This window comes from Sus scrofa, chromosome 9, assembly GCF_000003025.6.
Source record: "Sus scrofa isolate TJ Tabasco breed Duroc chromosome 9, Sscrofa11.1, whole genome shotgun sequence".
Taxonomy (NCBI): Eukaryota; Metazoa; Chordata; class Mammalia; order Artiodactyla; family Suidae; genus Sus; species Sus scrofa.
The window spans coordinates 91,030,568-91,055,304 of record NC_010451.4 but is presented as its reverse complement, the minus strand read 5'-3'; the positions used below and the strand labels follow the sequence as shown (position 1 = coordinate 91,055,304).

At 43.4% G+C, this 24,737-nt stretch overlaps 1 protein-coding gene across 8 annotated transcripts in view; it reads left to right on the top strand.

The window, feature by feature from the left end:
• The window catches only part of RAPGEF5 (Rap guanine nucleotide exchange factor 5), a 274,179-nt gene that overhangs the window by 176,952 nt on the left and 72,490 nt on the right, over positions 1-24,737 (top strand). For 4 of the 8 annotated variants that reach the window (XM_021063441.1, XM_005656685.2, XM_013989576.2 and 1 more), the window contains 2 exons: positions 20,380-20,498; positions 20,945-21,033. In XM_021063441.1, the coding sequence (XP_020919100.1) occupies positions 20,380-20,498; positions 20,945-21,033 (208 nt within the window). The remainder of the gene's footprint in view (positions 1-20,379; positions 20,499-20,944; positions 21,034-24,737) is intronic. The other 4 variants (XM_005656686.2, XM_013989577.1, XM_021063440.1 and 1 more) reach the window with 1 other exon arrangement.

Here is a 24,737-nt window from a genome sequence, read left to right as displayed (position 1 = left end):
CCTCACAGAGAGAGGGACAGGACTTTATGACTATCATGTGCTCCTGAGGCTTGGGGACATAAAACATGAGGAGACATCAAGGAATATAGAGACATAGGTACCAGCATGCATGAGCCTTGCTTCCCCAGAGACTTCCCTGCTCCATCCCTGCCTTTGACTGGGCAAGAAATTCAATTTTTTATTTATTTTTTTATTTTTTTAAATTTTTTTTGTCTTTTTGTCTTTTTCTTTGTTGTTGTTGTTGTTGCTATTTCTTGGGCCGCTCCCGCGGCATATGGAGGTTCCCAGGCTAGGGGTTGAATCAGAGCTGTAGCCACTGGCCTATGCCAGAGCCACAGCAACGCGGGATCCGAGCCGCGTCTGCAACCTACACCACAGCTCACGGCAACGCCGGATCGTTAACCCACTGAGCAAGGGCAGGGACCGAACCCGCAACCTCATGGTTCCTAGTCGGATTCATTAACCACTGCACCACGACGGGAACTCCTGGGCAAGGAATTCAGAGGCTGGTTACCTGTGCACTGAGTTCCAGGGTGCAGTGGAAGCTTGTCACAGGCAGCTTACCTGGTCCAGGGGGACATGCCTGTGTCCCTGAGAAAGAGACAGAATCTGAAGACTCAGAAGAGCGACTGAGAGAGGTGAGGAAGGCAAGGCATTCCAGGCAGAGGGAAGAACCCGTGTGAGGACTTGAGAGAAGAGGCCACCTCAGAGAGCTCTGCAGACAGAACCCGGTGGCTGGAGTTGGAGGTGGGGGACAGTGCACTGGGGGAGGGGCACAGGGGCCAGAGGGTAGTACTGCAAGGCCTCCACACAGGCTTAGCCAAAGCGGGAGCTAAGAGCAGTATCCCATGCTCTTGTGAAGCATTTGAACAAGAGAAAGATGATTAGACTGGAATTTTGGCGATTCCTCTGCTGCCGTGTGGGAACGGGGTCTGCAGGTGGAGACTGGGTCACACTCACCCCTTGCAAAGCTTTCTGACTCTCCTTTCCTCACAGGTCCTCTCTTGATTTTATATAAAGCGATACCTGGCATAACCACTAATGCTTTGTTATGAAGACAGAATGTCCAGTTATGGTTCTTACTTGTTCGCTTTTCCCTAACATATGCCACAACATCATCATTTTTCTTTAAAAAGTTGACTTTAATCCAGCCCTACTTTTATAGAAATGAATTTTGAGCCTGCATGTAATGTGAATACTTCTGTTAATTAACACCCAGCAGGCATGCATGTTCACATTAAATGTACTTACTCTGCTCTATGACATTTGCTCTATACTGATTCAGCCAGAGTTTGGTGGTTTCTGAGTTGATTCACATACTTCAGTTGATAAAGATGAGGAAAAGAAATTTATAAAAGATTTGCATGTGGGATGCAAAGGACCTTATTTCTCTTTTTCAGTGGTAAGTGGGTGGAAAGGGAAAATTCCATCTGGCGTACAGCAGCCGTAAATGTTGTTTTAAGATAGCAAAAATAGATGCTTGCTGCAAATATCATAACAGAACATAGCAGACTGTGGGCAAATGTACAGTACATATTTTTCTAATAAATCATGTTAAATACCCATATTTTCCTTAAAACATGACCATGTTCTTGTCATTACATAAAAATTTGTCTCTAATTTTTAAAAAACCACCCACTCCCATTTCTGAAGCAGAAAAGACTTAATTGTTTGGGTCTGAAGAAGTCAGTGCCATCACACTTCGGTTTACCTGAAATAGGTTTTTGAAGGTTTTTATTCTTTTCCAATCTTCCCCTCCTAAATGGAAAGCAAAATGGAGAAATAAAATACAGCATGTATGCTCATTTATTGTACATTTGTACATAATTAATCGAACAAGGCTTGGCAATTTTAACAAAGCCTTGCAAATGTCCTTTGTTCTGGTGCCAGGAATGGCTGGGCATGATTGAGGTGAGCTGAGTCACAAGAAAGGATTAGGGGCTTCTCAGGATCCAAGAAGTACTGGGAGGGAGAGAACAATGGTGATAATAAGACAATTAAGATGGCAGGAAGTGGCTGGGGGGGTAGGGATTTCTAAGGAAGCTCATGAAAACTTAATGAGTCATGGAAGTGTATCTTAGTGACCTCCCAGGTGGGGGCAGGGTGGAAGGTATCCGGGTAAAATTTTGACCCTGTGCAGTCAAAGAGGAAGAGAATGGTTCTTCATACGGATCATTCGTTAAACCTTCCTTGATCTTGCCTTGGCGAAGATTAAGAGAGGTAAAACAAGCTTTATATTAATACTCTTGTGAAGAAAGAATTCTAATGATTCCCAAATGGTGCAATGCATAATAAAATCCCAAACTGAATTTTATGGTTGATGGATGCTATCATTTTCTCCATGCTCAGTGAATTCACCATTATTCCAAGTTGGGGGATTGTGATGTGTGTTATTTTTTGCAGTCAGTCTGAGTATCTTGGACTTTTCCTTGGAGAGTCAGAGGCAGTGGAAAGAACTTTTTAGGTATGACGTGTCTTGACTGGGTAAGAAAGAGTTTCACTCAAAAACTGGCACCTGCTAAATAGGATTATAAAGAGTATCCTCTAAAATAGGCAATAAGTACTTTACAATCCATTAATTCTGTCAGAAGTTCATTAATCACAAGAAGATGTGGACCATTGATAATATTCTTCTAGTAAAATGTATTATCTTTTAGCCTCTGTTGTCAGAAGCAAGAAATCATTCATTAAAATCGTCATTATCCGAAATCCTTCAGGTTTATTAGAGAAAGATATAATAAAAGCACAAACAGGCTTTTATCTGTTTGTGTTTCTGAAGTTAACGTTTTGTGGGGCTTTAAAGCGAGACTAGCCTGATTGAAATGACCTTTGCCACAGTAAGCATTTCTGTTGATCTGCTTCTCCCCTGTTTATTAGCAGCTCCCCATCAGAAAATTAACACAGCAAGTCCTGAAAGCAGGCCCCAACAATTCTGTCAGTGAAAAGTAAATGGGATCATTCAGTGCTTCTCATTAGACACTCATAGGGAAGCACACATTTAAAAATTATCTCCGTATTAACACAGTACTGAGATATAACTCTGAAATCATGGGAACCGAGAGGGTAATTGAAGCCAGAGGGATCAGACTGTCTCCTCTTGTAATTTGTATGACTAGAATTTTAAAAGATGTGAGTAGAACTACAGGATATAAAGTGGCAGAGACAGAACCATGCTGTCTTAGTGCTGATTTATACCTACAGGCTTGAGGTTAAGGGGCACACCAACCAGATGGAGAAGGGAGGCTTTTGAGCCTAGATGAGCTGGAATTCTAACTAACCCTTAATATCCAAGAGGAGAAACTTTGGAACAAAGCAGCCAGTTTTATTCTTCTTGACTTTTAAGGAATGACTCTTGAATGCCAGATGCTTGTGGACAGATACTTTTCATGACCGGTTGCACTGTTAAGTGTCATTTCCATGGTAATTGGGCCACCACATCTGACTTGCATCTTGGTTTTAAGTACATCCCACTTCTGTCCCAAGTCAGTAAGTCTCAAATTCCTGTCCTTCAGTATTACTCATAATCTTGGCATATGGAGAAGATCTGCATAGACCTGAGAAAAGTTCACCACACCCTGGAAAAATCCTTCTCAATAAAAGATCAGGGTGGCCCTAGGTATAGTCAACAACCGCAGCTGCTGTTTCCCTGGGCCTCACCCTCTTTGGTTTGCCATTTTTGCATCTTTGCTCCAGCTTCTGCTTTTATGCACCGAGACTGGCTATGCCAGAACCTTTGGGGAAGAGTCTAGTAAGAGTTTTGCTTGTCCCAGTTTAGCCCAAACCAAAGTTTTGAGACTTTTCACCCTGGATTAGAAAAGCTGGGAATGATGCCTTTTCCATCTCAGTGATCAGGAATGGCAGGCTGCAGACCTCCCAGTCTGAGGGACCACAGAAAGAAGAGAAGAGGTGGGTGGGACAGGCCTATGGAAGACCCAGGGGAATGAAAAGTGCGTGCCTTAGCTGGAGGTGGGAACCCACCGACTCTGGGGCATTCGAACACTGACCTAACTGTGCTGAGATGTCCAGACAAACACCAGCCTCCCTCATCAATCAGACACTTGGTTTCTCCACCATTAGTAGCTTATTTCAGACTCCCATGAGCTCTTAGAGGTGAATAGAAAGAATCCTACTAGGTAAAGATGGGAGACAGCCAGATAGCTGTTAAGCTTGCTGCTACCAGTAGTGGGCATTCAGCCATGGCACAAAATTGACTTTGTGAGCATCTAAATAATTTTTAACTGCAGTAGAACTTTCTCCTTTTCATATATAGAGCAACTTCTTAAAGGACTTGGCTAAGATGAATTTATCCTTGCTTATAGTCACTGAGAAAAACATTTGCTACGCAGTGAACCAGGCATCACACACAATGGGACAGAGACATAGGTGAGCACGATCTGATTTGAGCTCCCAGGCACCCACCGTTTATGAGGGGAAAGGATGAGAAAACAAAGACAGGAGAGTAAAGGAGGGTGCTACACAGACAGAAGAAAGGCAAGGGTTTACTTTGAAGAAGGTGTTTGTTTCTAGAAATTTGTTTCTTCACCTTCAGTGTTTGCTACATTAAACATCATCTCTTTTACTTCCTGGGTTATGACCAGGTAAGAACACAAATCGTACATGAAAGCTCATAAATCTTCAATCTAAAGAAAGTGACACATTGTTGGTGTTTACCATTCTCCCCCTCCCCATTTTCTAGCTCCAAGATATTTTTTATTATATTTTTATTTTTTATTTTTTGTCTTTTCTAGGGCTGCACCCTTGGCATATGGAGATTCCCAGGCTAGGGGTCTCATGGGAGCTGTAGCTGCTGCCTACGCCATAGCTCACTGCAATACCGGATCCCCAACCCACTGAGCAAGGCCAGGGATCAAACCCACAACCTCATGGTTCCTAGTAAGATTCGTTAACCACTGAGCCACGACAGGAACGCCCTGAGATATTTTTTAACTTAGTATATTAGATAGTTCTTGACCTGTTTTACTGATTGAATTTGTTTTTGAGAACAAGCTTCATTCTTAAAGGTTTATAGGTGTTTACCACTAGAGAACAAGGCATCAAGCAACTTGCTAGAATTGATAGCACATTTCCATTACTTTCATGTTTAAAAAGGTTCCACTATGGAGTTCCCGTGGTGGCGCAGTGGTTAACAAATCCGACTAGGAACCATGAGGTTGCGGGTTCGATCCCTCCCCTTGCTCAGTGGGTTAAGGGTCTGGCGTTGCTGTGAGCTGTGGTGTAGGTCGCAGACGCGGCTCGGATCCCGAGTTGCTGTGGCTCTGGCGTAGGTCTGTGGCTACAGCTCCGATTGGACCCCTAGCCTGGGAACCTCCATATGCCAAGGGAGCGGCCCAAGAAATGGCAGAAAGACCAAAAAAAAAAATAATAATAATCTTCTAAAAAGGTTCCACTAACTGTAAATGCCTTTTTATAGAGAATTTAGAAATAATAGAAAGATACAAGCAAGAAAGGAAAAATTTAGTGAGAACTAACCATAGTTTCTCCTCGCCTTCCCACCTGTGTCACTGTATACATTGAGAGGCCATTCTTATGTTTCCATAACATGTTTCACTTAACTACTCTTCCCATTTAGGGGCAAATAGATTTTCAGAATTTTGCTGTTATAAATAATCTGAGATGCACGTCTCTATAAAGATCTTTACCTAAGGTTATGTCTCTTAAGGATGAATTTCTGGCTTTGTAGTTATTGCTCATTGGTATGAACTGTGTTAATTTCTTTTATGTTTCTTGCTCAGCTGCTTTTCATAGAGTTTGTTCCAGTTTTCAGATAATCAGCACTACATGAAAGTACTTGCTTTGTAATACCCTCCTCCTCATTGACTGTTATGATTCTTAGGAAGAGAAACCCAGTATTCTTGTCAGGTTGATGGGAGGGAAATTTACATTTCTATTCTAGTGAGGTTGAATCTTGCAATTTTTACTATTCCATCTATCTTCTGTAAATAACCTATTCATTTCCTTTGTCCATTTTTCCACTGGGATTTTTTTTCTCATTGATTCAAATAAGCTCTTTATATATCAAGGACATAAATCTTTGTCATACTTGTTATGTGTAGTTTTTTCAAACTTGTTTCTTATTTTTATACATATATGAGCAAAACTGTTGATTTATACCATTTGATTTTAAAAATCACTGTAGAAATTAGAAAGTCCTTCTCCATTCTGTGTCTAAATACTCAATTTTATTTTCTTCTATTTCTTACAGAGTTACACTTTTCACTCAGGTTTTTAGTATAGCTAGGATTTATTTTTGTAAGATTTTAATTTGTAAAAGTAAGATTTCTTGATTAGCTATCACAGGCCAATTTTTTCTTATTTTCAGATTTTTACTATTTTGTAATAGCCATACAAAAACCCATTTATTCTTGAGAAATTGAAATTCTGTTAACAAACTACCTCCAAATTAAATATATTGAATACAAATTTAGTGAGTCACATTAACTTTTTGAGCTTCAGTTTTCTCATCTAGAAAGGTAGGAGATTAGAGATCTGAGATTCTTTCTTGCTCTAAAATTCCTTCTTAAGTGGAAGGACAACACCCCCCCTCCCCCAAATTCAGCAGCATTTATACTTTTGAGTGTTGAACACTTTGGGGAAATTTTCACCATTTTAAAGTGGTTACCAATTGATTACTCAGGAGACTTGGAATAGCCATTTTTTACTCTGATTGACTATTCCTGTCAATGCCAAGAATCATTCTGTTCTTTTATGTTCTAAATATACTCCTGTGGCTAGAATTTCTAAAAAATTTACTTTTTGTGAAACGCTATTGGTATGAGACAGATGGTGATCTAGCATCCAGCCATGTCTCTGCTATCAGGGTGTTCAAGCCATATTTCAAATCATGTCATTAAATATTTGGAATTGTTTTTCTGAGTTCAGAATGTCCTGAGGAGGATGGAGATATAAAACTCCAAATACTGAGACACTGAAAAAGCCTCGGGATGTTAACCACCTTGAACTGCTAGAAATAAGAAGAAAGGGTCTAAGTTCATGAATGAACTACTAGCCACAGCCTGGCTTCAAACCACTGCTCTTAAAAAATGCAAATTTAGGGAGTTCCCGTTACGGTGCAGCGGAAAGGAATCCGACTAGGAACCATGAGGTTGGGGGTTTGATCCCTGGCCTTGCTCAGTGGGTTAAGGATCCGGCGTTGCCATGAGCTGTGGTATAGGTCGCAGACATGGCTCAGATCCGGCATTGCTGGGGCTCTGGTGTAGGCTGGCAGCTATAGGTCCGATTGGACCCCTAGCCTGGGAACCTCCATATGCTGAGGGTGCGGCCCCAAAAAAAGCCAAAAAAAAAAAAAAAAAAAGCAAATTTATATCTCTTTCCTCTCTGTCCCTAAGGAATATTTCCTCTCCAAGGGCAGTCACCATGTTGTATTTAAACTTTTATCCTCACTGTCTAGCATTAAGCTTTTAATCAACATTTGCAAACCTGAATGAAGTAGAGAATGCAATTGTGGGTGATTTGAAATGTCTTCCAAGTTCAAGTATTTGAACCAAACCTATGCAAGTCAGAAATTATACCAGCTCCAGGTTTCCAGTTCATTGGAGATTTAAAGTTTTCAGGTTTTGTACCAAAGGGAATTAACCTGGAAATAACAAGCCGAAACAATGTCAATTTGTAACTGTAGACAAGGCTTTGGGAGAAAACATACTTGGTAAAAAGTACACACAAACTTTCAGTGAGTCATAGTTTATGGAGCAAGAATCTTACCTGGGCAGGTTTGTGTATAAGGATTTCAATCCTCACTGCCACCCCAAGTGCACACTAATGTTCAGGAAAATAGAAGATTTGTTTTGTTTTGTTTTGGTCTGTATTATTACTTATGTTCTTCCATTTCTTTTCAATCTACTCTTCTCTTCCCCCCCACCAATCCTTCACTATAGAAAAAGGGGGAAAAACACCTACTCCTATGCAACTAAATTTATCTTTGTCTTATTTTAACCTTCTCTCCTCCTTTTTAACCTAATTTTTTTTTGTCTCTCAATTAGTTTTAGCAATATTTCATTGCACTTAAAATTTTCTTTAACCTGTTTTATTACCAACTTTCCATGGCTATGCAATAAACCAAGACTGATACAGTCTTACCTTACTCCCAATCTTGCTTCAAACTGAAATAAAGTTTCTGAGATGGTTACTGCAGAGACAAAACCAAGGCGTGCCTCTCTAAAAACACCAAGGAATGTGCAAAACATGAAAAAACAAGAGTGTTTACTTAAGATGCTTTGTATCTCCTTGCTCCCACGCCATGTGATCTAGCAGTTGCTATGGTAACTAGGAATTTTTCATTCCATAACTTGCATAAGGACTGAGGCTGCCCTTTTTATTAGCGCTTTGCCCTCTCTTAGGTTACATATGCACTCACATGCCTGTACACACACCACGTACACGTGCATATCCACAGGCATACACATGTAAACACATTTACACACAAAAGAGATTTGGAAAGAGTTATAATAGAGTTCCTTGACCTGAAGCCTTCCCATTTTCTGTGTTACTTTACACTTTATTTACTTTTATTAAAAATTTCTTCAAAAACACACACAAAAAAAAAAAAACAAAGGAGTTCCCGTCATGGCGCAGTGGTTAACGAATCCGACTAAGAACCATGAGGTTGAAGGTTCAATCCCTGCCCTTGCTCAGTGGGTTAACGATCCGGCGTTGCCGTGAGCTGTGGTGTAGGTCGCAGACGTGGCTCGGATCCTGTGTTGCTGTGGCTCTGGTGTAGGCTGGTGGCTACAGCTCCAATTCAACCCCTAGCATGGGAACGTCCACATGCTGCGGGAGCGGCCCAAAGAAATAGCAAAAAGACAAAAAAAAACAAAAACAATAACAAACACTAATAATCATGAAACATTTCTCAAACACTCACGAAATGAACATAAAAAAAAAATTTCTTCAGCTATATTGAGGTATGATTGACAAAAATTGTATATATTTAAAGGGTACAACGTGATGTTTTGATATATATATTTACTGTAAAATGATTACTGTAATCCAGGTAATTAACATATCCCTACCTCACGTGACTATGTTAGATTTTCTGTGTGTGTGGTGAGAACACTCACAGTCTGCTCTCTTAGCAAATTTCATGTATCTGATACTTTTTATTTTTTTAATTATTTTTTGTTTATTTATTTATTTTATTTTTTGGTCTTTTTTTAGGGCCGCACCTGTGGCATATGGAGATTTCCCAGGCTAGGGGTCTAATTGGAGCTGTAGCTGCCGGCCTATGCCAGAGCCATGGGCAATGCCAGATCTGAGCTGCAGCTGAGACCTACGCCACAGCTCACGGCAACACCGGATCCTTAACCCACTAAGCGAGGCCAGGGATCGAACCTGCAACCTCATGGTTCCTAGTCAGATTCGTTCCTGCTCTGCCACGACTGGAACTCCAATGTATCTAATACTTTTTAAATTTCGGGAATTCTTCTACTGGATCTCTTCAGAGTTAACAAATAGCTTTTTCAAGTAATTTCAGTTTGTAAATTGGATCTCTGCTTAATCAAGAGGCATTTCCAAATACAAATGAGTTTTCTGTAAGAGGGATTTGGGAGGAGAAGCCAAAGCCATAGGAAGCAGTCAGGGCTGGCTATCAAGTGATACTCTAAAAATCCATACTGTCCTCTTGGTACTCAGATTTTAAAGGGTTCTGTAAAACTACTGCTGTGAATTATTCAAACCCCGGGTGACAAGTATATCTGTAACTATGTAGAAATTTTGTCTGATTCATAACTTACTGTAGGTTTTTCACCTCATCTTTGTGCTGCTGGGGAAAGTGTCAGTATTGATATTTTCCCTTTTGAGTAACTTTGCATATATTTCTCTTTCTCTCTCTTCTTCTCTTTCTTTCTCTCTCTCTCTCTCTCTCTCTCTCTCTCACACACACACACACACACACTTGAGAATTCTTGGGAACTAGAAGGAATTTCTAAAATTTATATTTGTCATTTCTGTAAAATTTCCTAGGAAGCAAGATTTCAGATTTTTTTGGTTGTTTGAAAACTCAAGCAGCATATGTATTGTATTTTGAGGCCCATCGAGATTACCATTAATGAGAAGTGGAAGTAAGTGCTATTCTCAGGACGCAGTCATCTCAGTTTTTTTTGCAAAGTAGCAGAATCTGTCGTGAACATGCCATGCACACCAGCTGCATGGATGCTTTGGACTGATGGAATTCACACATGCAAAGTATTGAAAGACAAAATTTTTCTCCAGTGACCCGTCATGTTAGGAAATGCTTAACAACTGACTTTAGGATTTGAAGGCATCCTCCCTTCTTCTGAACTACCTTCTAATAGGCCTCTGTGGATCATATATATGCACAAGGCAGTGCCCTCAGTTGCTCTTCCACCTGGGCTTCTTGACTCCAGAGAAGCCAAGGGGTAAGTCGTAGTGACTTCCCAGCCCAGCTGAGCCTTTCCATATTCCCGTGGGCCCACTCATCAGGGTGAGTGTCAATAACCCATGGGTCTTAGCAGAATGAAATAAACCACTGCTGGGACTGTGGAGTGGCAGGAGCGATGGAGTACAGCAGCCTCACTCCGTGACTGTGACTGATGTCACCCCTCGCTTGCTGCTGCTGGCGCTCTGTCCTGTTAATACGGTAGGCTTGCTGATGCAAAGGGACATCGCCTGCTCCCTTGCAGATAATCAGGCATTAACTAGCTCTTGAAATTTCTCCTTTCTACCCCTGCCTGCTCTCTGGCCTCAGTATGGCTCTCTGGACTATGTGGGCTGAACCTTCTCTTCCTTGGCTTTGCTTACCTCTCCATCCTTGATCTGGGCCATTCCAAAGTCTAGTATCTGTCTCTTCATCCGTCATTCACCAGGTCATTCATTCATGTAACAGCCTCTGTTCTCATGCAGCAGATGTCAGAGTGGAACTTGTCCTGCCATTTCTCCTTTCTCTTCTCCCCTCCATCCCCAGCCATGAATCTGGCCACCAACCAAGAGCTTTTATACCAGAACTAGAGGATTTACTGGGAAGGATTTAGTAAAACTTAAGCTTTATGATAAAAAAAAATGATAATGCCTGTGTGATTTAATAACACTCAAAGGTGACATGGGCAGGGTCAAGTATGAAGCACATTGTAGGATCTGAACTGTAGTAAACTGATGTAGGTATCAGACCAGAAAGAGTGTTGGGACAGTAAACATGCAGGAATTCAATTTAAGTCAGGTAGGGGGCTGCCACCATAATCTCCTCTAAAGCTGTTAGATTTTTTAGTTGTCTTCCTAACAGCAAGGCAATGGACTCTATGACCTGTATGGTGACATCTAAACTAGTGATAAATGGGCAGAAGCTTCTCTGGAAACTGAAAGGTCAGGTTTGCTGGATCATCTGCATTTGCATCCCCTCCTCCATGCTCACCTCTGCCCTCTGTGTGGTGGCAGGACTGTGTCTCTTGCCTTCCACTTGCGAGTGGGACTTGGCCAGTGGCGCTGTCGCAGGAGATCAGAGTGCGGGATGAGAGGGAGGTCAGGACATTTCCTCCTCCCTTGTTCCACTCTCTGCTGCACTTCCTGCAGTGAATGCACCCCGCTGGGACGGCATCGCCTCCTCTGAGCCTCTCATTTACTTCGCCAGCTCCCAGCGGGGTCCAGTTCTCACTCTTACTTCCTCTTGTTCGTCCAAGCCCAGGAGTGGTTAATACTTCCCACTTTGCTGGTCCCTGGTTTTCTCACCACTTGAGGGTTAATTTCCTCAGACCTACCCCTACTTCTATAAATAGTCCCTTCATTATACACTTTCAGAACCTAGTTAGTGTGCCTGTCTTTTCTGCCCGTGTCTAGTATAACCCATCAAGCTAATACTGCACATGGAAATAGACGTGTGATGGAAAGACGACGACTGTGTGTTTCAGGATATTACAGTCTGTCCCTGTCTCCTCCTCTCCGTTGTGCAATAGGTTTACTAGCTCAGGTTGGCGTCAGGATCAAATTCCCAGCCTTGCACTCATTTTAGGGTTCTTAGAAAACTTGTTGGACATGATAATCATTATTAGAGCCAATAAGACTTAATAAATGTAGTTCTTTTTCTAGCAGCTAGAATTTCCTATCCAGTCTTGTGTATTGGTTTTCTCTGGGAGTTTGGTCATGTTCCATAACAATTTTGTATTTGCTGTCACACTGTGGAAGTCAGCCTTCGCCTAGATCTTGTAAGTTTGCGGATGATGAATTCTACTAAGCCTATTTAGGCTTGAATTTGAGTTGTTAATCATAATGTGTATAAGATTTTTCAAAAGAACTAATTATCATTATTCAGGCATTCTTTCTGCCAGGATGTGTTTGTCAGGCTAGAGCTTTGCAATCTAGTAAATCTAAATCACCAGCTCACCTTGACACACATCTGTTTATTTAATCTTTCCCTTAGTTGGCTCTCTTAATCAGTTCTATCTTGCCGGCAGTATCCTTTTGACCTTTTTTTTTTTTTTTTTAAGAGATCTGTTTGCTTTTTTTTCCCCCCATGAGAAAAGAGAATCATGAAATACATTGTCAGCAAATTCTGTGAAGGTTGTTCTCAGACAGAATTGTTTTTGGCCAGAGGAGATCTTTTTTTCAGATAAGTGTTCCAGTTCTGCTGTACCCATATTAACTGTACAAGGATAGATGCGGGCATGGGTGGTTTGGTTTGCTAAGCTGTGTGTGAATTTCTGTAGTACAAGAGGAGGAGAGATCTCTATCCATGAAATCACACTTTCCTATTTAGGAGAGTCAGCACCATGTTGGGCTTCTGTGAGAAAAGTGGAATCAAGACAACTGAATTTTTTTTAAAATTACAGTTGATTTCACTGTTCTGTCAATTTCTTGCTGTACAGCAAAGAGACTCGGGCATACAAAATGTACAGGCTTTTTTTTTTTTTTTTAAATATTCTTTTCCATCATGGTACACTCCAGGAGATTGGATATCATTCCCTGTGCTGTACAGCAGGACCCCATTGCCAGTCCACTCTAAAGGTAATAGTTTGCATCTGTTAACCCCAAACTCCCCGTCCATCCCATTCCCTCCCTCCTCCCCCTACAACTGAATTTTGTGGGATCTGAGGACTGGACAAAATGCCAAGGTCATCTTCTTGTCCAGCCTCACTCACTGAAGAACCATCTTCATGTGTCCATAATATTGTTGACTGGCTCTGCTCCAGCTTGAGAGAGAGCTTGTTCTGCCTCTGCCATCAGTACTCCCTCAAATTGAGCCTCAATCTTCTTTCCTGATCTAGCCACCCATTAAGGGAAGGTCACCTTTCTAGAACATCCTGGGTAATTCTATGGGTCTCTGTCCCACAAGGCTGGGTAACTCAGAGAATGAAAATTTCCTACTGTGATTTCATTCTCTTGATCTTTTTTTTTCCCCTAGCCATTGCAGCTGCCTGTGTACCTCACAGGGCATGTGTCCCAGCCCCCTTGTAGCTGCTTGGTACAGAGTCCCATGTGCCTCCATCAGCGAACTCCTGTGTCCACAGGCTCATCACAGCCCAGTTTTGTTTTGTTGGCAGTAAAATTAACCATTTTAAAGTGTACCGTTCCATGTCTGCCCAGTGCTTGGGCCCTTCAGGTTTGATCTCTGGCCTCACTGAGTGGGTTAAGGATCTGGCATTGCCGTGAGCTGTGGTGTAGGTTGCAGATGCGGCTCAGATCCCGCGTTGCTGTGGCTCTGGCGTGGGCTGACAGCTACAGCTCCGATTCGACCCCAGCCTGGAAACTTCTGTATGCTGTAGGTACAGCCCTAAAATGACAAAATATAATTAATTTTAAAAGAAATAATGGTAATCCACCCACCCAGTCATTCTCTTGCTTGCTCATAACTGGCAAGTTCAATAAATTGTTATCAAGTCAACATCAAGTCCCAGGCCCCAAGCTGTGTGTTGGGAAGAGAAATAGAAGTCACAGTCCCTGTCCCAAGACATGATTTAGTGGAGAACGCAGAGGGGGCAGATAGTCAGAGGTCACGTGATCACTGTTCTCTGGGCATCTCATGCAGAGAGGCAGGGTTTCTGACAGGAGATTTGTCAAAGGAGATTCCTTAGATGTCATGATAAATATGAGTTTCATCATATGGAATGATTTGTACCTTTTGGGGTTGCTAGGTGCCTATAAGACCTACAACTCTGGACTCTGCATGGAAAAGTGTGCCTACATGTAAAATTTTTATCTACTTTCAGAGGGCTCTCAGAGTCCTGAAAGCCCATCCATGAACCCCCAGTTAAGCACTCTTGTAAGATTTGATGCTCACAGAGCAGTAGGGATGCACTGCCGGGGAGAATACCAGTGGCTGCTTTATGTGAGGACTGAGGAGAGGAAGGAAGACGGTCCATTATCAGAGATAATGAAAATCAGGCAAGTAGTTGTGACAAGTCCAGCAGACCTGAGAAATCCCTTAGCAGTCATTTTTTCTTGCTCATCCTGGTGATAAGTGAAAATATAAATGTGGTCAGAAACTTGGTTCTGAGCAGCCTTAGACCTGCTAAACGGTGAACATCAGTTCTTCACCTTGCTTAAAAAAAAAAAAAAATCAATATTTTTATTACTCTGTGGCATTTTCATCAGAAAAACAAATGTCTGTCATGTGAATAAATGAGAACGGAATAATTTGATTTAGCAGTGTAAAAGCTGATCTTGGTCATGAAAGTTAGTCTAGAATAAGTCAAAGGTATGGGTTTTATTTTTCATTCAGAATGTGCAGGCAGGAGAGCAGGGTAGCCATAAAAAGAAATCAGAGGTAGTCAGAAAAGGGCAGGGAGAACTGGAAAACCCTCCTCTGTCGTCATCTGTCTCATGGACTCTGTTCAAAGGTCCTGTGAGTCTGGGATCAAACAGCTTTCGCTCTAGGCGCGAATCCGCCCCCACTGCAGCTGACACCTGTTTAGTTTTGTACTTCCTCTCCTGCCCCACCTCCAGGCTCATCCCAGACTGCAACCTGTAAGCAGAGCTCTGAGGACTCCTTCTGGCCCTGTCCTTGCCATTTCTTGCTCTTCCCACATCCCTTCAAGAAAGTGGGGAAAGACCTGGTTTCTGCAGATCTGAAAGCTAAAGTATGGGTCAGGGAGAGGGGCATTTCTCAGGGAGACTGTACCAGTCAGGGCTGAGCACCATGGGCCAGGACATGGCGGGGCGGGGCTTCCAGGGATACACCCCACTCCCCACTCCTCCTTCCTCTTCAGTGATGCACCTATGGAAGGCCCTTCTCTCCTCAGGTCTGTGCCACTTGCTCCGGCATTCTTTCTCCTCCCTCACCCATCTTCTAAGCCCCGTTCCCTGCAATTACTTGCAGGAACATTCCTGCATTTTATCCTTCACTCCAATAGCCAGCATCTCCACACAGTTCCATGCCAGTGGTCACTGTCCTCTAGCCAGAGACCCCCAGGACACACCTACAGTTGAAAAAGTTGGGTTTGTTGCTTTGTGGGGTGATGGGACCTCACACTGGGGAGCTGTGGGTGTTACCAGAAGGTGTTAGAAGAAAGGACGTACAGGACTTGGGTTTGTGTTTGGTGATTTGGGATGGATTTAAAATCACAGAGCTTTGCTCTAAGTTAGGAAACTGGGTGACTCTGTGATGATATCTTAAACCTCACCTATTGCAAGACAACGAAGCTAAAGCTGTCACTGGGAAAGTAGCAGCAATCCCTCATTAGGTGGGCTTTCTGGTCTTCTCTGCCATGACCAGTATTTATGCTTTGTCTGTATTCAGATATGATTTCCAAGTGGCTCTGTGTTTGTCTTGTCCCGCCACAGTCACAGAGTGGCCTTATCTGATGTTGATTTTTCGAAGAATCCTTAACATTCAAGAGGAGGGCATTAGCCCGGCCTGAATGCCAGGCCAGCTCCTGGGAGTCAGGGGCTGCTTCTCTCTTGCTCTGTCTTCTCTGCTCTAAGCTGTTCCATTTGAGAGCTTAGCCTCCTTGATCAAAGCCTCCACCTCCTTCCTCCTCTGGAGCCTGCCTGCTCCCTCCACCCCTGTGAAGTCTTGTCCTCAGCCCCTCATGTCACCCCAGTTTGTCAGCTCCTCTCTGGCCCACTCCTGTGCCCAACCACACGATGCCACGTGGGGTGCGCTGTTTACATGTGTGCTGACAGTGGCCCAGAACCCCCTTCTCCCTCCCTCCCTCCCGTGGCCCTTGCTGATCCTTCCCCTGGAGGGGCCCATTGTTTGAGGGTCCCATCGTTCAAGGGTCCCCTCCCAGGCTTCTGAGCACTTCAGCAGAAAGGCCTAAAACCATGAACATGTGTTTTCTACCCTCAGCAGCACTAAGCTGCCTGGCAGTCCCTTTATTTATAACTTGTTTATTCCCTGCTGCGGCCCCTAAAGCCATTTTTCCTACAAGTGTCTCCTCAGGCCACCAGTGGACCCCCCTTCCAGAAGACGGTCTGGATTCCCACTCTACAAAGACCATAGAAACCATCTCATCTGTTCTACCTCAGCTTCCTTATTTCCCCTACTCTAATTTTTTTTTTTTCCTCAATTTCCACCCATCTTCTTTCCCGTAATCCTCTTGGAAAGGAGGAACTCTCGCTCCTGTTATAGCCTAACCCCTCCCTGCATGTTCGTGGCCTGTGGCCTCTTCTCCACAGCACCCCTCCTTCCCCAGCCAGACCCCCTCTTCAGGCACCACCTTCCGAGGAGGTGGTCTTCCCTGTCGGTGCACCTTCTCCCCGGCCACTCCCACCTCAGCACCCCGCTTCCCACCCTAACACGAGTTCCTCATCCCTTTCTCTAAGACTTGTCATCTTCCCAAACTTGATGGCGTCAGACAGACTCTGCCCGTGACTCTCCTGTGACAGTGTCCTCCACACCTTCTCCTGCCTCGTCTCGTCTCTCTTCTCCAACATCTCTTCACTAGGTTTCCTCCGTGATGCTGATCCCCTCCCTCTTCCCCCTGCTTCGAGTGATTCTCCTTCCTTTATCCATCTTCATAATTTCCTTTCTGTCCTGGTCCCCCTTAACAATGTCACCCACTCCCTCGCTTGAATAATTCACACATTTGTCTTTGTCCTTGGCCTTTGTCCAGAGGCCCAGTTCTTTATTTTTAACTGCTTGCTAAACATCTACAGCATCATGTATTATCAACACTGAAACATCAGTTGTCTGAAACTAGAATCATTGGTCTCAGCAGAACCAGTTTTTTGGTTTTGTTTTGTTTTGCTTTTTAGGGCCGCACCCACAACAGGCTAGGGGTCCAGTTGGAGCTACAGCTGCCAGCCCACACCACAGCCACAGCAATTCAGGATCTGAGCCACGTCTGCAACCTACACCACAGCTCACACCAGTGCCAGATCAGTGACCTGCTGAGCAAGGCCAGGGATCAAACCCGAATCCTCATGGATGCTAATGGATTTGTTTCTGTTGCACCACAATAGGAATTCCACAGAACCAGTTTTTTTATCCCATTTAATGGCATTCCTATTTCTTGTCACCCACAGTCATCTCTGATGGTCACATCCCCTGGGTTCCACACTTGAACCGTCTCTTGCCTGTGGCCTCATCTTAGGGAACTCACCATGTTGAACCTGTGTCGTTATAGCACCATTACCTTGTCATTTAAGGGCAGGGCATTTATCTTGCTCATCTCTGCTTGCCTCTTAGTGTCTGGCGTGGTGCCTCAGCCACAGGAGACCCTGTTTGTTGAATGACTATAAATTCAGCATCATAATGCTTTCCTTGCATTTCACGAACTATTTGTTGTTGAACATCTTTTTTTTTTTTTTTTTTGCCATTCATTTGCTGAATACTTTTATTCTTAATTGAACAAGCACCCGAATGAAGTTTCATACCCAGAACCTTGACTCTGGCCCTTCTGCTCTTTTCCAGGAAGAGCAGTCAGGTCAGTCGGGAGGCATTAATTTCACCTTCCTTCCTGAGAGCCAGATGTAACGCGTAAGGGTTATTATGCTTTCACGGCAATTTGAGATAACTTCCATCTCCCTTTCTACACTGATTTTTTTTTTTTCCTGCTTTTTCACGTCTTCATTTTTGAACAGGTTTTCAAAATGGAAACTCTCACTATGACATAAGATACTATTGATAGTACATCAATATGATTCAGCTCTTCCCCTGCCCAGCAGAGTGTGGCTGCTGTGGGCACAGCCCTGTACTACATATTAGGTACACAGACACTCAGAAGCCCTTCGCATCCATATGTATGTGCATGGCCCGTGGAAGTTAATAATGCCATATATCACATGCACGTAGAAGGCAAAACGTACTTCCGAGTGACAGCGGGCTCATATAAAACGAGTATTGGCTTATGACGGACGAGAGGAACACTGGCGAAAGGTTTTTGTCCTTTCAGACCTGCTCTTTACTGAATTATCTGTACCTGTGTCTCAGTATCCAAGACTCATGTTCTGCCTGTTTTGTTTTTTTTTTTTTAATGTGGTCACTATACGCTCCTCTCTCCGGCTACCTTATTTCACTTGAGCCACATGGATACCAAAAGAACCCCTTTGGAGAAATGAGAGAGAGCAATTATACATTGGTATTCATGTTGCAGAAATCGCACTGGCGTCCTCGGGGAATTTAACAATGAATATCCAGCATTAATTGCCACAGTAACTACGTGTCTGACCTTGCCGAAATGTAACACATCAGTTTTACATAGTAAAATTATTTGCCACTAAAAGATTAAAAAGGAATGATCATAAAATTATATTGCTATTTAGAACAACCAGTCTTTTTTGTTTTGAAGAAGCTCTTGGAGGACTCAAATGACTAGGTTGCTGCATTTTCTTAGGAATCAGGACACCGGGAGTTGAAATCCTAATTTTCCCACTGATTTGGTTGGCAATTATGCAAGACTAGTGCCTTCCTATTCTTGTGAAAGGTGAATAAAATATGTTGACATCCTTGATAGATCTATGGAACTAATAAGTAAGGCACAAGGACGTAGTTCTCTTGATCCATTGCACGGGGAAAGTGGTTTTTTGTGTGTTTGTGTACCTACAATAGGTAGGATTTTCTGTCAGGAGCAGAAACATGCTAGGAATCCTAGGATGTGTTTCCCTTTTTGAGAAGCGGCATTGGGAGTTCCCTTGTGGCACAGCGGAAGCAAATCCGACTAGTATCCATGAGGACACAGGTTTGATCCCTGGCCTTGCTCAGTGGGTTAAGGATCCAGCTATGTTGTGAGCTGTGGTGTAGGTCCCAGAGGCAGCTTGGATCCCAAGTTGCTGTGGCTATGGCCTAGGCTGGCAGCTACAGTTCCCTAGCCTGGGAACTTCCCTATGTCACAGGTCCAGCCTTAAAAAGCAAAAAATAAAAAATAAAAAAAGAATAAAGAGGCAGCATTGTTTTTAAGGCGAAGCCTATTTGCTATCAATGTTAATTCAGCCTTTTGCTCAGGACCTCAGAAATACAGAAGCTACATTTTCTAACATGCATTTCTTCCCCCACTCCCACCTGACCCCAGCCACCTTTCCCTGGCTGGGTGTCGCCCATGGGGGAATTTCACACTCCACGCTCTGAAAGTGTTCAGCTCTGGTCGGGCTCCACACTGCTGGGTCAGCAGGGAGCCTGACTCCGACAGAGCCAGGTCAGCGGCCACGCTGGGCTCTGGGCTGGGGAAGCTGTGTGTGCAGAAAGGAATGATCTTTCAGCCTTCTCTCTCTTTTAAAAGGGACCGAGGTGAAGAAAGTCAGTGCATTCACCCGTGACATCCGAATTTCAGCCTAGATGAGATTCTAACTAGAGATCCATTTTCGCTTGTATTCTGGCAAAACAAATCCATGATAAATGTGAAGGCCCTCTCAAGTTTGGGGGTGGGGGATGAACTGAATGATAGAATGAGTAGTTTTCTGCCCACCTTTTCAAGCAAGGCTATGATGTAAATGAATATATGTACCTGCTGCACCTTCTTAATATGGCTTATTGTTTTAGTGTTTAAATGGTGTTTTATATGATTTTTCTAGCTTTAATATAGTGACTGTTTAAAAAGCATTAACCAAGTAAAAGAGAGTATACTACACGTGCAGAGAGTATGTCATGTTTTTGAGAGTTCGAACTTTGGATTTCTTAATTCATTCAGGTAGTTTTACAAATGAATTCTGAATCCCATCCCCACTTTTTTTTTTTCTTCAATTTCCTTTAAGTATTTATGTCTTTTTCATGCTTTATGTGTCCACAGAACTTGAGCCTGGACACTGTACCATGTGAGGGAGGTTCTTGACCAGCCTCCTAATTTGTTTTGAATCTGTAAAGAAATTTTGGGGAAAAGCACCTTGAGAAAATGCAGCTTTAGTTAGCTCTTTTTTCCTTTTCTTTCTTTCTTTTTTTTTTCTTTCTTTTTTTTTTTAACCTTTTTAATGTTCTCTCCTTTTTTCCCTCTTCCATTCGCTCACTGCCATCTGCAATTAAAGCAGGATGATGAAGTGACAACCGTCCAGGTTAAAGAGCAGGACCGGAACGTCCTGGTGCTGAAGAAAGTGCAGAGCTGCGGCCCAGCCCCCCAGGCGGGGAGCTCCGAGAGTGATTGGAGGTGAGTTTCCGCCGAAAGCCCCGCGCCTTCTCCCTGACTGCCTCCCCTTCTCCGGCTCCATCTCACTCGCTCTCCCTGCCTCCTCTTCCCTCCCCCGCCCGTTTTTCTCCGCCTCTCGCCTCCCGAGCGTTCTAGCTGACTGCAGAGCTCCGAGCAGCCAGATGGACTCGGTTCCCAGTGAAAGGACCGGGATGGCAAGATCTTGGAGTGTTTAGGGGATGCCTTTGTTAGTAGCCGCGCACAATGGGCAGCTCCCGGCTGAGGGTCTTTGACCCTCATTTGGAGAGGAAGGATTCCGCCACGCTTTCAGAGCGAGAGCTGCCCTTGCCTACCTTCGATGTGCCTTATTTCAAATACATTGACGAGGAGGACGAGGACGAGGAATGGAGCAGCCGCTCACAATCCTCCACGGAGGATGACTCAGTGGACTCTCTGCTCTCTGACAGATACGTGGTCGTGTCCGGGACCCCGGAGAAGATCTTGGAGCACCTTCTGAATGACTTGCACCTGGAAGAAGTCCAGGACAAAGAGACAGGTAAGGCAGGGATGTCTCCTGCTTCCAGACGCAGGCTGCGGCTGCCCTTGTCCGCATCCTATGGGGCCAGGCTCCCGCTGTAGCCAAACAGGGGTGGGCTGAACCGGCATATGCTTTGTGCGCCTCCCCCTTGGCCTCGTGCTGTTTTGTTTAAATCCAGTAAATGGACACATGCAGATCCTAGCAGCCGCCTGGGAAGTAGCTGTACAAAGAAGATGATAGGAAGGCAGATGTTCTTGTCTCCTTGGCAATTTTTACCAATCCTCTCACCTAAAGGCAGTTGGCAAGAGGCCAACATTCAATAGCGGTGTTCAATGGGAAGGAATTGGAGGGGTGGGGGTTGCCAGCAAGTATTTACCTGGCCTATGGGAAATACTGGGCTGGGGGGAGTAGCCTCCCTGCCGAAATGTCAACAATTAATGCAACCACTCAGCAACTATAAGCTTAGCATCAACTTCTGCCTTTTCCCAAGTTGTTTACAAACTGCTTAGAGCAAGCCCTGCTCTGCAGAATATGAGACCAATAGCTCCTTAGACCAGAAATTATAATTCACTCAAGTCTTATTGATCAGACTTCTTGTCCTTTCTATTTAATCTAGGAACAAAGTACCCCTTTAGCTTTTCACCCTTGCACTTTGATTGCATGATCTACGCGTGCTTCCTTTATCACAGAAGGGCAGTACTTCCTTCTGTTAACCAGAATTTGTAATTTGTTCCAGCCTGGAGCAATTATGCCAGTGAATAGGGCTTCGGCTATAGCCTGATTTCTGTAACTTGATCCCCTGACTAAAATGCACTTTTTGCTGCCACCATAGCACCTGTGATGCCCACAGTTTGCAGTATATTGACTACATCAATAAGAGGCATTTTTAGGTTGTATTAGTACATAGTAACTCCTTGGGTTTTTTCCCATGCAGGAAGGACTGTGAAATGACAGCCTCGGTGGGAAGAAACTTTCCTTGGGTCCCAGTAGTTTTGCCTGAACTTAATGGATATCTGGCTTTATATTGCATTATAAAGGACATTCCGAGAAGCAGAGATGTGTGAAATGTGAACGTGGGTTTTTTTAAAGGCCAAAATGAGGCAATCATACATCCTGCAGTAATGTTATTGTTTAATCTCAAAATTCACATACTCCGTTGAGCACACCTATGTTTGGGAAAAAATATGAGCGGTTGTGTCATTTATATACAGACAAGCTAAAAGAAAAACATATTTTCATGGCATTTGCGGGGTTGTGTCTGTATGTCTACCAGTTAATAGTTTTGTGCAGTTGAGCACTCCTTCTGTGTTCTGCTTCATCAGAGATAGTCATCGTGGACCTGGCCATCATCTTCCCTGTACTGATGACCAGAATGATTTACACAGGTGGCTTAGACTAGGTCACAGGCACATTATCTGCCCTGAAGGGGACACCTTTAAACACAGAGTTTTCTTCTTAAGACTTTTTGAGTCCAAGTCCTATTAATAAGAGTGGGAATTATTAAAGTCAATCCTCGGCCTACTTGATTTCTTTTTTCTTTCTCATTGTCATTGGTTTCTTGTGAAAGATGGCCTAGGTGCCCGCCAACATGTGCCGACTATTTAACATTAGAAATAAGAAATCACTCGAATTCTTGTTACTAAGGCCAAGAGTTGCCTCTTGTTGGGCAACGGTGTTGTACCCAGAGTCTAGTGACTATTGTTCCCAGTTTCTTCTCAGTTATATCAACACTGGGATCACGTATGTCCCTCTTAGCACATGCTGAGCAAGCAAAGAGGACTGGGACTCAGCAGTGTGATCTCAGTGGGGCAGGTGAAGTCCCTTTGGGGTCAGCCTCTACTTCCTCCTCATTTCCTTAGCATTTGCAGAGAGGCCATGTGTGAGATGTCAGATGTTTACCGAGACACCCACCTGAGGGAAAAATGCTAACACCTTTTCCTCAGATCAGAGAAGCACTTTATGAAAATGAAAAACTCAACTTTGGAGAGTGATCGATTGTTGTGTAATATCCTAGAGACGCCTAAGCACAAGTCACCTGCAGGTCTTCCAGACTTCCTGAGCAGCTCTTGGAGAAAATACAGCAGAAAAGCCACGACGTGGCTTCTGTTGCTAAAAGGAAAAGAAATATCATAGATCGAAAATCAGTTTCATGTGCAAGTTGAGGAAACGTGGTTATGAGTTTGTTCCAGTTGGAATACTAAAGGAGTCGCATATTTAAAGCCATTGAGTCCTCTTGTCCCTGACAGAGGTGACTTTTAGCTCTTTATCTTGGTCAGGATGGCAACCCTCATTATAAAAGAGGGTTTTATAAGGCAAGAGCCTAATAGAGTCACATAAACATATGGAAGACAGATGGAGGAAAATGAGAAGAGGCTGCAATAAAAGTCTACAGCAGCAGTTTTTAATGTTCTTGAGCGCCCCTTTTAGGGAGGTGAAGCCATATGGGGCCGGGTGGAGCCATATGGTGGTCGTCCACATGGCCCCCATGGCAATAAGGAAGAAAGGGTACATGGGAGGAAATGAATGGTCCTGAAGGCTGGGATGAGCCTGCTGGATGCTTACATTCCTGTACCCACCAGAGGCTGGGCAAGATAAGCAAGTGAGAGATATAAGTTATCTCCCATCTCTTCCCTGCAGGAGTCATTTTATTGTGAAAATGCAGGTGCAAGGCCCAAGAGAAGATCATGAAGGACAGGTTGAAGCAATTCCTAATTGCTGTTAATATGCAAGTGGAAAAAAAGTTTTACTTAATTGGAATAGAAAGCAAGGGCTATGAGGTATTTTTGTTGTTACGTGCATCAGGAATAGAATAGAAAACAACAATTTGTGTCATATTCTATCACTATATCACACTGAGCTTTAAGAGCAAAAAAAATATTAGTAGCTTACAAACAACCTGCTAATGATTTTCCTAAATGATCTGATTCACACAGCACTAACCAAGCTTATTTGCATAACCCCCTATGTGCTAAGCTTTCCTCCCCGGTAGATACCAGGCATAAAAAGTCATCCAGTGAATATCTGTGGAATGAATGAATGAATGGATAATTCTTGTTTAAAGTGGAAGAGCTATCTGGGTCTGGTAGCTGGACATCTATTTGCAAACATGGCAAGATTGAGGCTGTTTTCCAAGATCTCCTTTTGTTTCAAGGTTCAGGTTCTGATTTGAAACATTAGGGATATTAGAGAAAAATCAAGCAGCTCTGTCTTTCATCTTCCCAGAAATAGGGCAGACATCGTTGGGCATTCTCAGCCCAGGAGAATTACAAGGAAGGCAAGAAGCAAGAAAAACAGTCTGTTGTGAGTTGAGGAGCTGGAAGGATGGAGGAGCAGGTTCCCACCACCAGCCCTGGTCTGTAAGGTCTGCAGAGGTGGCTGCTCCTATTTAACCCTTTCCCCTCCCTGGAAAGGATGAAGTGTGTTTTGTGTAGAGATGCTTCTGTTAGGAGTAAAGATTTCTGATTCAAAGCAGGCACGGTGGTGGGGCAGGGAGACAGTGTATATCAGCTAGATTACACGGAGAGAAACCTTACTGATTATTTTTTCTGTATCTGTATTATGATGGGTCTACCTTAGGGGAAACTCAAGAGGAAATACTTGCTTTACTCCTGTCTTCTCCATTTTGGGGGTTTGTATTCATCTTTTTGAAGCAAATGCACTTATGATTACAGGTTTTCAAAAAAACAAGCAGACTAGGATAATGGAAGCAGGTGAAGCCTATC